Consider the following 14,621-nt stretch of genomic DNA (forward strand, 5'->3'; position numbering starts at 1 on the left):
CACCACGGGTTATTGGAGTGGAATAGTTGGGCCACTCTGCAGTTGTACGTTTGCCGGTTCAACCACTAAATCAATGCGTCCCGCATGGAGAGCTCCAGCCAGGCAGTGATTACAGGGAAGAGCTTCAGAGTCGTGAAGAACAACTGTTTACCACCAGCTCAGAAAACTGAAAATATCTGTTAACTACAAAGAAAACTTGGCACCGAACATCTGTCAAAGCCCTACACAATTTTTAATTCTGTGCGCTTGGCCGTCCCATGGATGGCTGAGTATCTGCTGAAGAACAAAGCACCAGTGTGTGCTATGTTAGAAAATCTGCTAAAGGGCCTTTGTTTGTTCCAGCAGACATTGAACTGTAATCACCACCGAATTCTTTTTATTATCAAAGTGTTTATACAAACTGGCAGTTCTTCACCTCCAAGGTGAACCATACTGTTTGTATTTTCCAGCTGAAGGAAAACATGAAATACAAGCAAACAACAGAGCATAAAGAATAGCGATGCTGTGAAACGTGTGTCCACAACATGTAGCAAAAGGCTGCCAGATCCGAGTATAATACGGTTGGGTTTCTCCTTAAGCTCCGAGGAAAAAATATTGTCAGCCAGAGCAGTTCAGATGTGTACCCAGTGTTTACTAACGGCATGGAAAAGACAGAGAGCTTGGTGAGGGAAGCTCCCAGCCAGAGAGTGGACGAGGGATGGACGAACGCTTGACGACTGCAAGTGAACGGGCTCAGCAGGGCGTGAGTGGCGGCAGGGCTGCCCCGGCACCCAGGGTGCATCGGTTCAGATGGATCAACAAGGCCACAGCCTTTTCCTCCACTGCGGAGGGTCCTGCCCTCGTGTTGGCCACGTGCCTCCAAAGAGTGGTCTGGGACTTACTACACCTTAGATCTGAGTGAGGCCTCAACACTACTGCCCCGGGATCTCTGCAGCTGTAGCGTAAGTCCTGGGTACGTGTTCAGTTCTCAACATTCTCTGTGTAACTATGAGGACTAGAAGTTGGTAGTGTGAAAAACCTAAAATTCCAAAGCTGTAATTCTGAGATAAATGTGCCCAGAGGCTTTGAGATTCTGCTTCTGCTGTGCACAGCTCCTGCGAGCTATTCCAGCGTACACCACAAAATCAGCTGTGGTGGGCTGGGTATATCCTTGGGCGTCCCAAGCAGCTCACGGCCCACCTGTGCTGCCACTGGCGCCCAACATTGACGCCGTCTACAGAAGCTCCAACAGTGGCTGCGGATCCACATGTCTACTCTGAATTCTGCTGTCCTAATTGCAACAGCATTTGCGACTCCGTCCTAGTCGCCACAGAAACGAAATCACCGTACAGCCCCTGACCGTGTCCCATAGCAGTGGGGTGACCGGGTTTGGTCTTTGCGTAGCCGCTCAGTCAGACAGGCAGATGTGCGGCAAGTTAGAACTGGGTACAATGTCATTTCTCTAATTTTGCTGGACTAAGTAGGGAATTATTAAAAAGTAGACCCTGATAAACACAACTTCATTTATGATCAACTGTAGTCAGTGATTCATCTTCTATTTACATGATGTTTAAAGCAGATGCGGTATTTTGGAGCCCCTTAGTGAAAACAATTGTGTACATGCAAGCCAGCGTAGTCAATTTTAAATGATTTATGAACAGTGATTATCTAAAAATGTGCTATTAATTATTGCAACAATTAATTTGTGTGGCTTTCTAAAGATAAGTAAGGCCTTTCACTTCATTGATAGATGTGAACGTGAGGGACAAGCATGTTTTAAGAAAATGAGAGCGTCTCAGGAGCCGAGTGGTTGATGTGACACCCCTCTGGTCTGACTCCTTCTGGAGATAAGTCAGCGTCTCCTTGGGGTGCACCGGAGATGTGAGGCTCAGTACCACCGCACGCTTTCAGCCGGTCACACAGAAATTAAGTATGAACCTAAGTGATTTGCCTGTTAAATGAGAAAGCCAAGACAGAGCTAAGAACAGAACAAAGGTCTTCTGACTGCCTGGACTGTACGTGGCGTTAATCATAACAGAAATTTTTCTCTGTGTATCTTTGATAATGCTTTTCAGCGGTTAACTTCACTGTCTGCTTACCTAACGCTGTCCTCACACCTCTTGCTGCTAGGTCCTGTGCTGCTTATAGTCATGAGAGACAAAAAAATAACTAAACGGCAGGAATTAGATCACCCAAGCTCAGTGCAGATCCTGGATCGGCAGAGGTGAAAGTCTCCTGGAGTATCCCGGTGTGTTCCTCAGCCTCCCCAGACCGCTTAATTTTAAAGTGATCATTTAGCACTAACCTGGAAACACACGACAGCCTTCAAAATGAAAACAATCTGTTTAGGCAGGTGGGAAATGAAACCAGTCCTAATGGCTGTAATGGTTTTCTGTGAAGGCCCCAGGCCTCATTTTGTCTCTGATAGCAATATAATCTTTTATAGCGTCTGTGAAGTTTCCTAATAAATAAACGCTCCTTGTTCCTGGTGGTTGAAGATGCTGTACAGGTGCATCATGAAAGTGCATTGGCAGACTGTCGGTTTTCAATTCAAGACCTCTTGTCAAGATCATTTTACAAGAGATTTCAAAGGAGCATACACGAAATAAAAAAGCAATGTAGCTGCAGCCGAGATTTAGTAATAGATTCCCTTGCTGTCTGGGAGCTGTTAGGGATATAAGTTGCATCAATTTTCCCAAATTCTTTCAAACTCCGTAATTAGCCGTACTTGCAAATGTGCCCTTAGTTTGGCAAGTGGGGAGGGAATGAAGGAAGGTAAGAAGTATGAAGGACAGAGACAGAGCAGCTGCTCCAGAATATTTTCTGTAGCTTCACTCATTCCTCACTTATTCGCTGTCTTGGTTCTTTTTCCAGAAGTGGAAATGGGATTAAAATAAGGAAGAGAGGAGGGAGATGGGTTCCTTACCTGCTAAAAATGCAGAGGAATTCCCTTTTTCCCTATTTTGGTATTACAGGTTCCCATTTCTGTTTAACTGCTCTGTGGGTAAGAGAAATGACACACTTCCCTGCGGCTGGTGTGTAACGTGACGGAGGGGGAAAGAGAACAGGCAGGCAATGGAGGGGGTTACAACACCCATTTGATCATTGAGAAGTTAAACTGCAGCATCAGGTAGGGAATTTTTCCTGCATGCAAGGTTGTCTCTTGGTGTCTTAAAGCCTGCCACAGTCCAAGCCCCACCTGGATCACCAACATTTAACGTTATCCTCCCAAAAGCCCTGTGAATTGCTCTTCTTCCCTGGTTTCTAGATGGACACAAACTCATCGATGGGAACCGAACTATTGCCCTCCCTTTCTCAGTGACGGGAGTGACAAGGTGTGTCCCTCTGGAATACAGACACTGGGGCGGGTTCGCTCTCTCTCTCTCGGGTTTATTTCATTGCTATGAATAGCGTGTTCCTGCCCTGATATACTGTCCACGCTTACGACGCTCAGAAATCCTAAACTGGTTTTGTATTAAGAACTTTTATAAATATCTGATGCTGTGGGTCAGCACAACTGTGGCTGACAGGAAGCATGAGTAACACCTTAAAAATCATCTTAATGGAAAGTTTGAAAGTTGTGAATAATCCTGTTAAATGAAGGGGAAAAAGCGATTTATCTTAAAATATTTAGAGAAGGTGCATCACTTGAGTAAGAAACCAATGCGCCTGAGTTAGAAATGTCATAACTTCAAAGAAATTGAGTCAGTGGTTCAGAATGAAGTGACATAGCTTTTAAAGGAAGGCAAGCGACACTGCTTTCCCAAAAGCCATCGGGAATACAGATTGTGTACACCTGAAAATAAATAATGTGAAGTATAAACATGTGAAATAACATAGAAATAAGAACAGAAGAATATCTCCCCCTTCAAAAAAAAAAAAAATTAAATTTCATCTATTAGCTTTGGAACAGAAACCCTGTTTTCCGCGGGAAGGATGCTGGCATTGCCGAAAGGACACACTTTTTCTTGCTAGATTGGCCTTGGAAGATCCTTTGCCTGAGTTAATGCCATAGAACGGAGTGAGCCCATGTTCTTCTCTTCACACGCAGATCAAGCTCACTTTTTCCTGATGGCAGCCTCTGTTATCTTTTTACTAGAAATATACATTTCTAATAATACTGCAGATCAGTTTAGACACTGCACGAAGAATTATCTACCTAAAAAAAAAGGCGTTGTGTTCATTTTAGTAACTGGAAACAAATGGTCTTTTGCTCGTGAGCAGAGAACTGAAATGCTTACACATATTGAGCGTTTGTTTGCTCATGTTGCAGTGTGACACAGACGCCTCGAGGAGGCACAGGGTGGGCTTGTCCAAGCGTGAGGGACTGCAAGAGATAACACTGCTGGGAGGCAGGGGACACGCTGGGTAACCTGTGACACTCCTGCCAGGCGTTAGTCAACCCTGCTCTTAAAGACAAGCTCCACGGTCCCCCCCGCCCCGAGTCTGCTCTCCAGCTTGTACCGCACGTCGAACAGGGCCCTTCTGATCGTGTCCACCCTCAGCGTCCAGTGGTCCATCCCCCTCCGCGCTGCAGCAGCCTTTGGTGTAGGGCAGTTATCACGTCCCCCTCCCTTCTTCTTTTTAACGTTAAACAACCCCAACTCATTCGGGCTCTAATTAATGACAGTCCCTGCCCCAAGCAGCTTGGTAGTGGGCCCGATCAGCCTGATGTCATTACTTCACCATGACAATTTTCTAACTAACTCCATGTGATATTCCATCTGCTTGACACTATTAAAAACTTTTTATATAGCCCTTATTATTGTAGTTGCTGAGCTCCCCGCAAACATCACAGTGAGGAAGGGAAGTGCTGTTATCCCCACCGTGGCACAGACAGACCATGACCTGCCAACATCACACAGCGAGTCTTATCAGAGAATTAAATGTAGGTCCCTAAAGTCCTCGGCCAGCTCTATCTGTACGGTATGTTAATGTGGAGAACCAAGACGCTCCTGAAGTGGTGAGCAGATAGGGAAAGTATGGAATTATATGTGAGAACTTTATTATTTTTTAATAAAATCTCGCTTTATTTTTAATAAAGGCAAGATTATAGGCGTGATACTCCAGAAAAAAGTAGTTAAATACCACTGTTTTTTTGGGTTCCTGTCTGAAGCAGTTTAATAACAGCACAACTACACCTGGTTGTTAGTCAGACAGAACTGAGGAGCCATTTAATCCTCACGCACCAAGAAGTTTGCAGTTGAATTTAGTAAGCGTTTACGTTAAAGCATTAGCACGTGGGTAAGGAACTTTACGTGAGTTGCGTGGCCCTCAGTTTTGTTTCCTAGAGCTTGCTGCTGTGTGATTCACTTTCTGCCTTACATTGGGTAAGAGTGGCCCACCAAAGGCATCTGAAAGCCCTGCCTGCTCCTCAAGAGAGAGAAGCTGTCTTGTTTTAGCCTTCAAGCAATGCAGACTGTCGGGAGCACATGCATTTTCAGCACTGCACGCCTACACTAATTCAGAATGAACTTTTTTGCATCTGTGCTGTAGATAGCTGTATAAGAGTACCCCTGTGGCGCTTTCAAAGCGTAACCATTCTGATCATGAACATACCAAGACAACATTGATTCTGCTGAATCTGATTTTGCTCTTTACGAATGCAGTGCAGGGGAAGGGGAGAGGAGAACCACCTTAGTTTTTGCTTGAGATGATTTCACTTAGCCCCAGATTAACTCATAAATCTTGGTTTATTTAACTCAACGAATATTTTCCTGTAATGTGCACAGATTATATTGTAAAATCTCTTCAAAGTTCAGTTTAGAACCTTCTCAGGAAATAAACACGAAATAAAAGAAAAGGCATTGGAACGGTTATCTATCTGAAAGCTGAACAAAAGGTATGCTAGCTTAATTTGAGCCAGGGGAGCTGGACGGAGTTTGCGTTTAACCAGAAATGCTGGCAAAAATACACTTCAGTAGAGCCAGAACCACATGTGGCCATTCCACTTTAATTGTGCTTGTTTTAAAAGATAGGTCTTTAACATTTACCCTCTCCATGCTTGCTGTCTCTTTATGAACTGAAAATAAAAGCTCCCCAGGCAGTCATACTAAGACCTCAAGCCTAAAATTTTTCAGCTGAGTCAAAAGCAAAACCTGTGCTGAATCTACCCCATGCATTTTTTTTGTAGCCATAAGAAGGTTTGGCTTCTCTGCTGGTTTTTGTCCCCGAGTCCCCAGGCCAGTCCCAACCCAGGGAGTGGGTGTTTTGATACTAAATGTATCTCCTTGGTGGGGTCAAAGGCAGTGGCAGCAGCGCTACTGGTTCGAAGGCAGCCTGCCGTAATGCACTACAAAACCCGAAAGTACGCTCAACAATAACAAAAGCATTAACCGCTGACCCACAACTTGGTGAAATTCAATCCCACCATTAGGCAAACATGAAAATGAGATCCCAGAGGAAGGAAGGTTCAGATGTTCAAGACCAGAGCAATTGGGTGAGGAACACAGACAACGGGATGGAAGTTGTTGCAGACTGAGGAGAGCGGGGGAGAGGTTGCCAGTTCAGCGGCAGAATCTTTTAATACCATAAATTTCAACATGCACTTAGCAGTCAGTGTTTTGGCTCCACTTCGGAACAGAGCACGCTAAACCGATTTATACTAAAGATACCTTTCACCATTTTAGGGACACATTTAATGTGATATAATTTGGTTTCCCTGGGGTTGCTTCAGAGCCTCACGTTTCCAGATTTGCTTTAAGTTAGCTGCGCGTGTCAATGTGTAGGTTCTCACCACAAGGCTGGGGTGTTAGAGGAACCCGAAAGAGCTAAGCACCCAAGCCTGACTCAGTTGCAGCGGTGCAAAGCTGCAACCATCTGACACGAGAAAAAACTAAGTGTGTTTCAGTGTGAGTCAGATGCAAAACTCAGAAGCACCCCAGAAAATACCAGTCATAGATGCTGTGTGTTTCGGAAAGGAGCCGTGGGTCTGCGTGCTGTCAGGCCGTACGCGCTCGGCAGCCATCGCCGGCAGGGAGCTGGAGACGGGGGCACTGGCAGGACTGCACGCTCTCGCAGTTGTTGTTATAGCGCGTTGCTTTTTCCCCCCAGAACACACTCACTGCGGATGACCGTTCTCCTGAAGACGGCTTCACTCTGAACCCCGAGGACAGAAGAGAATACCCTGATCTCCAGGCTGCCCACCGGCCGTTCCCTAAGCAGCGATTCAGGCAGGAAAACGGGCATACGTCCTTGCAGAGAGATGGACCCAGATCTTTCCTCCTGGACCTCCCAAACTTCCCTGACCTGTCAAAAGCAGATATCAATGGGCAGAATCCCAACATTCAGGTACAAATTTCTGTTAATGTGTGATTTTTTTTTTTTTTTTATGAGCTGCACAAATTATTTTACTGAACGAAGAGAACCTTCAGCCTGGCTTCCATGACATGCAGTCAGAACACCCTGTCTCTCTACCAATAGCACCAAGAGAGGATGCATATAATATAATATAATATACGTTTTATATAATATAATTTTTTCTTAAGTGAATGCAGAGATTTCCATTTTTTCCTGAATTTCTCTTTGGATAGTGTTGATTGCCTACGTGTGGGTATCAATATAGACCTATTTATGATACTAAAGCCATCTTTGCTGTTGCCATTTTAGAACATATTCCCTTCATTGATATTAAGTGGGTATTTTAAATTCTGTTTTTAATTCTCTGTTGCAAAATTTGTTTGTGAACAGATTCTTTTTTGGTGTGCTTTTATAAAATGCAACCATACCCAAAGGTTATAAGAAACCAAGTCTTTAAGTTTCAGCTCAAAATGTGGTCTTCTGTATGGAACCGGGACTTAAATTTAATTTCTGCAGCAGCTGCTTGGAGTCAAAAAAAAGCTGTCTGCAAGAAACTTTGTTTTATTTTATTCCTCAAACTGTTCTTGGGTTTGGAATGGCCTCTTACAAGCCACTTGCATCTTGAAACTTCAAGGATTAGGAAGAGGAAAAAATGAGTTATTTGTTTTAAATTCAGAGCCTTAAAGCAAAATTGGCATTAATAAGCAGTCTTTTTTAACCAAAACAATAAATTGAAATGTTGTTCTGCCTAAGATGTGCGTATAAAAACAATACACTAATACAACTGGTTTTCTGGTTAAATTAATTCCTGGCTTCTTATAGTCCCCCAGCCCATAAAATTACCATCCTTTTGATATGTCTAAGAAGTACATATGTAAAGATAGATCTGTTGGTGAGAGACCAACATGATAGGCGAGAACAAGCTGTCTCCAGGTTACGTCATAGATGGCTCGCAACCTCAAGAAGCCTAAAAGACTTGGATCAAGTGCGGGTCCAATTTTTGACAGGCCAAGGTAGTAAACATGTTCATCATGTGGTGACTGTACACATCCCTCACGCTAGGAAAAGCCATCCAGAAAGTCTTGGGAAGGGAAGGTAGGGAAGCTATAGGGGCCCCAGATTGTGGCATAGTGTAACATCATTGTTTGAACAGTACGTAAACCGCCAAGGAGGGCCGGAGGAAACAAAAACCTTCTCTGATTGGGAACAGCACTTAATGTTTAGACCCAGGGAATAGATAAATGAGATGGAAACATTTCCCTAGCTTGTCTTTATAGTAACTGCTTCTGCTATGACCTCTTTTTCCACCACCTGATCTTGGAAATGTGTCAGCCAACTGTGTCAGCAGTTTTGCTGGACTCGGAGAACTGGGAGGCCTAGTCCTGTAAAAAACACTGGGCAACATTAATCCCACAGCTCTTGTGCACAGGGATCATCTCTTTCACAAACAGGCTCTCTAAGTTCTGCATTACTTGGGTGCTTACTTAGGTGCATAAATAAATAGGGATATACAAAGCTTCTTTAAGTTCCTGGTTGACAGCCCTGCAGCAGGTCAGGCCTCATGGAGATAAAACTCACATTAATTCATTACAGAGGCAATTCAAGTTTATTTCTTTGCCTAAAGGTTGTAAAAGGTGACCTACTCTTTTGGGAAAAACAGGATTATAGCGAGTTCTTATTCATTAAACAATACTGTACTCACCTGAATGGAAATAATGACACTTGTTGACTTGCAAATGTCTTGTCAGCTGTTTGGCAAGTGAAAGCAGAATTGATACTCATTTTTCTTTTTGCACAATGGCTTCGGGCTCTGTAAGTTGCAGTCCTGGGGCTGTTAATTTTAAAAGTCCTCCTAGGAGACAGTGAGGTGGGAAAGGAGAAAAAAGCCTGTGTGTGTTGATCTAGCACAATGGCCATGTTTACCTCTCAAAAACCCACCACTGCTTTTCCCTCCTACTAGTACAACTCTACACAGAACAAAACGAACATTTCTAAGAGTAATTATACCTGGAAATTTTAAAAACCTAATAAACAGACATAAAACTCAGCTTGAAAAAGCAGGCTGAAAAGATACCGGCCAGATGCTCTAGCTTGCATTGTCTCGCTCCTGTTCTTTTTACCCCTGGTTTCCCAGGTTTGTGTACTGTAACAGGTAGCGCGCTACTTTCTGTTGTCCCACTGCTTTGCTGCTTTCCCAGCAGTGCTGGACACCGTGACAAATGAGCAGAAAAGGGAAAACATCTTACTGTTTGTCAGGAAAGGGCATTTTATCGATATTGATGCTCTTCAGAGAATTTGAATCTTGATCATATTTCACAACCAGTATACCTGAGACACAGCTGGGTGTGTTCCAGTTGTGATGGATTTGTTGAACGTTTTGGATGAGGAGATGGGTTCCAAGAAACTGTGCAGAGTTAGGTAGGATTCCTGTCCTAAAAATCATGTTGATGTGCCCTGGAAAACTGAAGTGAAATGGTATATGATTAAATCTGTTTTGATTAGTATCCTCACTGGGAATCAAGGGCTTGGTAATAATTGATAGGAGTGATTTTAAGCCAGAAGTTAATGCTGCCTGCCTGATGATGTGTGTCTTTATCATTCTGCATTAGGCCTGTGGGCCATATTCACCAGTCATGCCACTCCAGTGCTGCTGTGTTATCTTTATTTATGCTCTTTGATACCTCTTCAGTTTATACCTTCTCTTAAAAAACCATCTACACAGAACCACCCACTCCAGGAACATACAGAACTACAGAGGAAAAAGGCTGTATGATCTGCTTTGAAAAAAGAACTGCAGACTTCAAACCAACTCCTCTCCGGGTTCATCCGTGGCCATTTCCCTCACCTCTGTCCTATATCATGTCACTTTTAACACAGATGTATTTATTTGGCAGCATTTACGTTTGTGATTTGAAGCTGCTGGTTTCACTGCATTGGAAAGTGACACCCTCTTGTTATTGTCACAGAAGACTCAGCGGTATCTGTAATACTGAGCTCTGCCCATTCCATCTTATCCCTAGTCTAGCACGGTAAGAATCGGAGGGCTCCAGTAGTGCTCATTTTTTGTAAGGCTTTTAAGGCTTAATAGTTTAAGGCAGTAGCAAAGCAATAGTCCTCCCTGTCATTAAATTAACACTCAGAAAAGCAGAGAGCATATTTTCACTGTCTTGGTCCTTGGGCTGTGTCTGTACTATGGAGAACTCCGGGCTCCCAAGACCATCTCCCCAGTCAGTATTCCTGCTGCGCTGAGCTACCTGCCGCACCGCAGACACGGGGTAGCCATGCCAGGAACTAGCTAGTCCTCTTAGCAAGCTGGAGAGACTGGTCTAGGCAGAGCAGGGTGCCAGAGGGCCATGGTTAAATCACTTTCAATACCAGGGCTGTTCTTACCTCTGCACAGACTTCTTAATGTCGTGGTGTAACGAGCTCGCTGCAGAGTGCAAAATTCAGAGCTGGGTTTCGGACCAGATTTTTAGTTGTGGTGTTCAGTCGGGCCCATCGGAGAGTGCAACTAGGACTGGCAACATATAAATACAAATTTCAGGTTTCGAGTCACGTCTTCTTTGCTCCCAGCAAATTTTGAGGGTCCTTCACTTGCCTTTCCAAAAGTCCAGAAAGCTGTTCCAAGTGAGCTGCCATGACATAACCAGAAGTAAATTAGTGTCACTACTGATATCATTTTAACTGAAGTTGTTATGTCGTGCGAACACAAATTTAACATTTCAATATCTTATAATGAACTCATTTCTGTTCTGCTATTAGTTACCTGATTGCTGACTTGCACATGCCCACCTTTGCAGAGTGGCAAGTTCTGCATTGAACATTTGCGTCAGTTGCATGAAGGAAACAGAGGATAGAAATGTCATAGAATCCACTGCTTGCACAATATTGCAAATGTAGTTTTTCCTGAAACATAATCTTCCAGTTGCTCAGGGCAATGTTTACACCATTAAAGTGAATTCAGAAACATTGTCTCAGTAAACAGGACGAAGCACACAGAACTTTTTGTGCGCTCCAACAGGCGGGGAAAATATTTATCTTCTGTATATTTTTGGCCAGGAGAAAATTGGATGTTGGTGTCTCAAGACATCTGGGCTTGATACATTTCTTTCATTAGAAATTGACTGCGACTCTGTTGTTTTAATCTACCTATGCCAATTGGTTTTAACAATTTTTAAAGGAACATCCTTATTTACAGCTCACACAGCTTCATTTTAGGTTTGAATACTTCTGGAGATGGTTGTGGATTTATACAAGAACCACGTTACCACAGACCTTTTGGGAAGCTTGAGAAAAACATAAATAATCTTTACAGTTTTGATAATCACTGGAAGAAGAAATCAGAGATAACGAAGTCTTTAAACAGTCTCCAAGATAGAAATACTAAACTAGGTCTATTTAATTTTTCAGAGAAGATGTTTTGTTGGAGTAGTTACACAGCATGAAAGCTTTTCCAGAGCTGCTTTAAATGCCCGTTTTTAATGACTCTAATTCTACATCTCATTTCTTTTTTCCTTTTCATAAACAATCCCCAGTATAGAAACCGATCAAACAAGACACATGTGTATGTATATGTATAGTCATAAGGTAATGTTAATGCTATCTCTAAGTCCTGGCAGGAATTCAGTGAACGCTGATTTTTCAAAATTTTAGACTGGGCTAGGGGAGCAATTGCTCGCCCGAAGCAGCAGCCTTTTCTCACACCTCTGCCCTAACTTTTGGGTGATACGATGGAGGGATTACTAGGATCACTCACTGATTTCCTCCCGGCCTCTGGAAGATGCATTAGAGTTAAATGGGGCTGGGCAGAGCATAGGTGAATCTCTGAAAACAAACAGAACAGACTCGACTGAAGTGGCAGTTCAGACAATCCCAGGATTCTTTATAGAATTTCTTTCGCTCTATGGTTTTTTATGCCACATGTTAAACAAACAACTTGGTAATCAAAGCTTAAAATAGAAGAGAGAGGAATATAGGTGTGTGTCAGACTACCATGCTGGATTTTGCTTTTGTCGTATTCATTTTTTCAATAGGCTATTTAAAAAATCCTGCTTACGCTGGGGTGGAGCTCTCTTGCCACCTCGTCTGCCCACACCTCTCTTCTCTTTAAGACAAAGAGATTATTAACTGGAATAAGTTCTCAGGCTTGAACCCACCTGGTTCATGGGTGAGAAGGCAAAGTGAGTTACGGTCATGCTGGCGAGGCGAGAGACAAAGTGGAAGAACTCCTTCCCCCTGCCCAGGAACCACTGGAAGAAGCACTGTGGGATTTCTGACAGGCGTGCCTGCCCTGGGCACTGGGTCACCCCCTCGGGTTGTGGCTTCCCAGTTTGCTCCACATTAGCTAGGTCTAAGCCAGATGTGAGACGTTTTTGTCGCAGGGTAAGTTCTCGTGTGTTGGAAAACTTGTTTTAAAGGCCTTTGTAATAAGCTTCCTCGGTAGTAAACACAGACTGAGGCAGGAGATCTGACTGCACAGACATGTCTTGAAAGTAAGTTAGTGGCAGCTGGGGACTGCTGGCTCTCATGAGCCTGGAAGTTTGTACCTTACACGTGCCTCTCTTCCCCAGAAACAGAAGTTTCTCTGTCCCTACAAGACCCCTTTTGCTTAAACTGACTTGGCAGCCTGAATAAGAATTTTAAATCAAATCCCTGTGGTTCTTCACGCTGTACCTGGCTGAAATAATGTGTGTTCGTGCTGACTCACTATCATATAACTACAGATTACCAAGGCAAATGGAATCATTATCAAGCGCTCCCTGACTTTTTTTAATGAGAGATTTTTACACACACACACACACACACACACACACACACACACTCTCTCTCTCTCTCTCTCTCTCTCTCTTTGCTGAGTCATTGCTTACAAAGTCAATGTGGTCTTAAACATACTTGCTACTAAAGTACTAGAGTCATACTATTTTTCACGTGGGCAGTACTAAAGCCCTGCGACTGGCCGCTCACTATTTCCTTTCACTTATTGTGAAAACTCTGTTTTGCTTGGATAGCTGCAGCAATTTTGAATCCCTGAACTAAACCCCGATGTTTTCAAACTTGTGAAATCCATTTTAATTCTTGGTCTGTAGAAACTGAGGTTTAATGAAGTAATCATTCCAATTCCATATTTAGTCTGGGAGTAAAATATCTCTTGTGTAAAGATGCTATTAGGCTGACAACTGCACTTTCCCTCACTCTTGCTCCTTCTCCCAGTGGAGCTTCTTAGTAGCCTCAGAGTTGTTTCATTTCAATGGCTTGGTCGATGGTTAAATGTGAAGCATGCAATAGATGCAAAATCTCCTTTCTCCACAGAAGGATGTGCGGGCATTGTCTTGGCTGTGCAGCTGTGTCTGCAGCTACGAAGCTACGGCAGCCGTTCTGGTTTGCATCCTGTGTCACACTCCTTGGTGGATCACGGGTAGCTGAAGAAACACAGATACTCTTTTCTTTCTTTTTCTTGTGTGTATCTTGTGATTTTACTAACAACAGTTGTATAAAACCAAGCTTTTTTCTCCGAAGTGCAAAGCCATAGAGCCATGTAAATGACTTTCAGCATAATAGTACATTATTCTGTTTTCTCTGCTTTTGCACAACCCAATTTTCATGGAGTACTGTCTTGGAAGACTGCTTTGTATATCTATAAAAGAAGAATACCTCCGTACCCATTAAACAGTACAGGTCTATCTGATAGTCACTTCTGTATCATGCTTGTCACCCAATCCAATGAACCACATTAGCATGAAGCATCGGAACATTTTATGATTTCCCTGTGGCCACGCTATGCTTGCATGATTCATAGAGCCCAGGTTTCTGATGGCTAGCTCCTATTTCTACCTAAATATCCCCCTATATGCACGCACAGTATTTATCCAAGAGTTTGATAATTACACATTTTTCAGCGCAGAAAAGGTTGTCCCTGTGCAGAATTACATTTACATTCATGATGTCTGTGAGAGAATTGGGTCGCAAGCTTTGAATCTTGGCTCTGGGCTTCCGTAGAAACCGTTAACGGGCCATATATCATTATACTCTCCAGCACAGAAGGAGGACCTACTTCAGAGGGCTTAGCAGCGAGTGACTTGGCGATGGTTGGAAGAGCTGCTGGCCCTCATCACCGCGGAGCACGGTTTCACATGGCGGTGTGATGGAAACGCGGGTGGTGCGGGAAGGCCGTGCAAGGGGACGGGCTGAGCTGCCGCTAGAGGGCAAGGCAGATGCGGACCCGGCCGAGACCCGGGGCGCCGCGTCTTCCACCTTCGCACTCGTGGCCTTAGACTTGAGTCATTCCAAGTCCTTGGAACAGGCTCGGCAGGCTGGTGTGCTTCATGCTTGCCTTGAATTCAGCC

The 14,621-nt window shown here is 43.7% G+C and overlaps 1 protein-coding gene across 1 annotated transcript in view; it reads left to right on the top strand.

The window, feature by feature from the left end:
- ISM1 (isthmin 1) overlaps positions 1-14,621 on the top strand; it is a 41,908-nt gene that overhangs the window by 15,629 nt on the left and 11,658 nt on the right. Inside the window, exon 3 of the mRNA XM_063328368.1 lies at positions 7,033-7,269. Coding sequence (XP_063184438.1) covers positions 7,033-7,269 — 237 coding nt within the window. The remainder of the gene's footprint in view (positions 1-7,032; positions 7,270-14,621) is intronic.

The sequence above is a fragment of the Chroicocephalus ridibundus genome, chromosome 3 (assembly GCF_963924245.1).
Source record: "Chroicocephalus ridibundus chromosome 3, bChrRid1.1, whole genome shotgun sequence".
Lineage (NCBI taxonomy): Eukaryota > Metazoa > Chordata > Aves > Charadriiformes > Laridae > Chroicocephalus > Chroicocephalus ridibundus.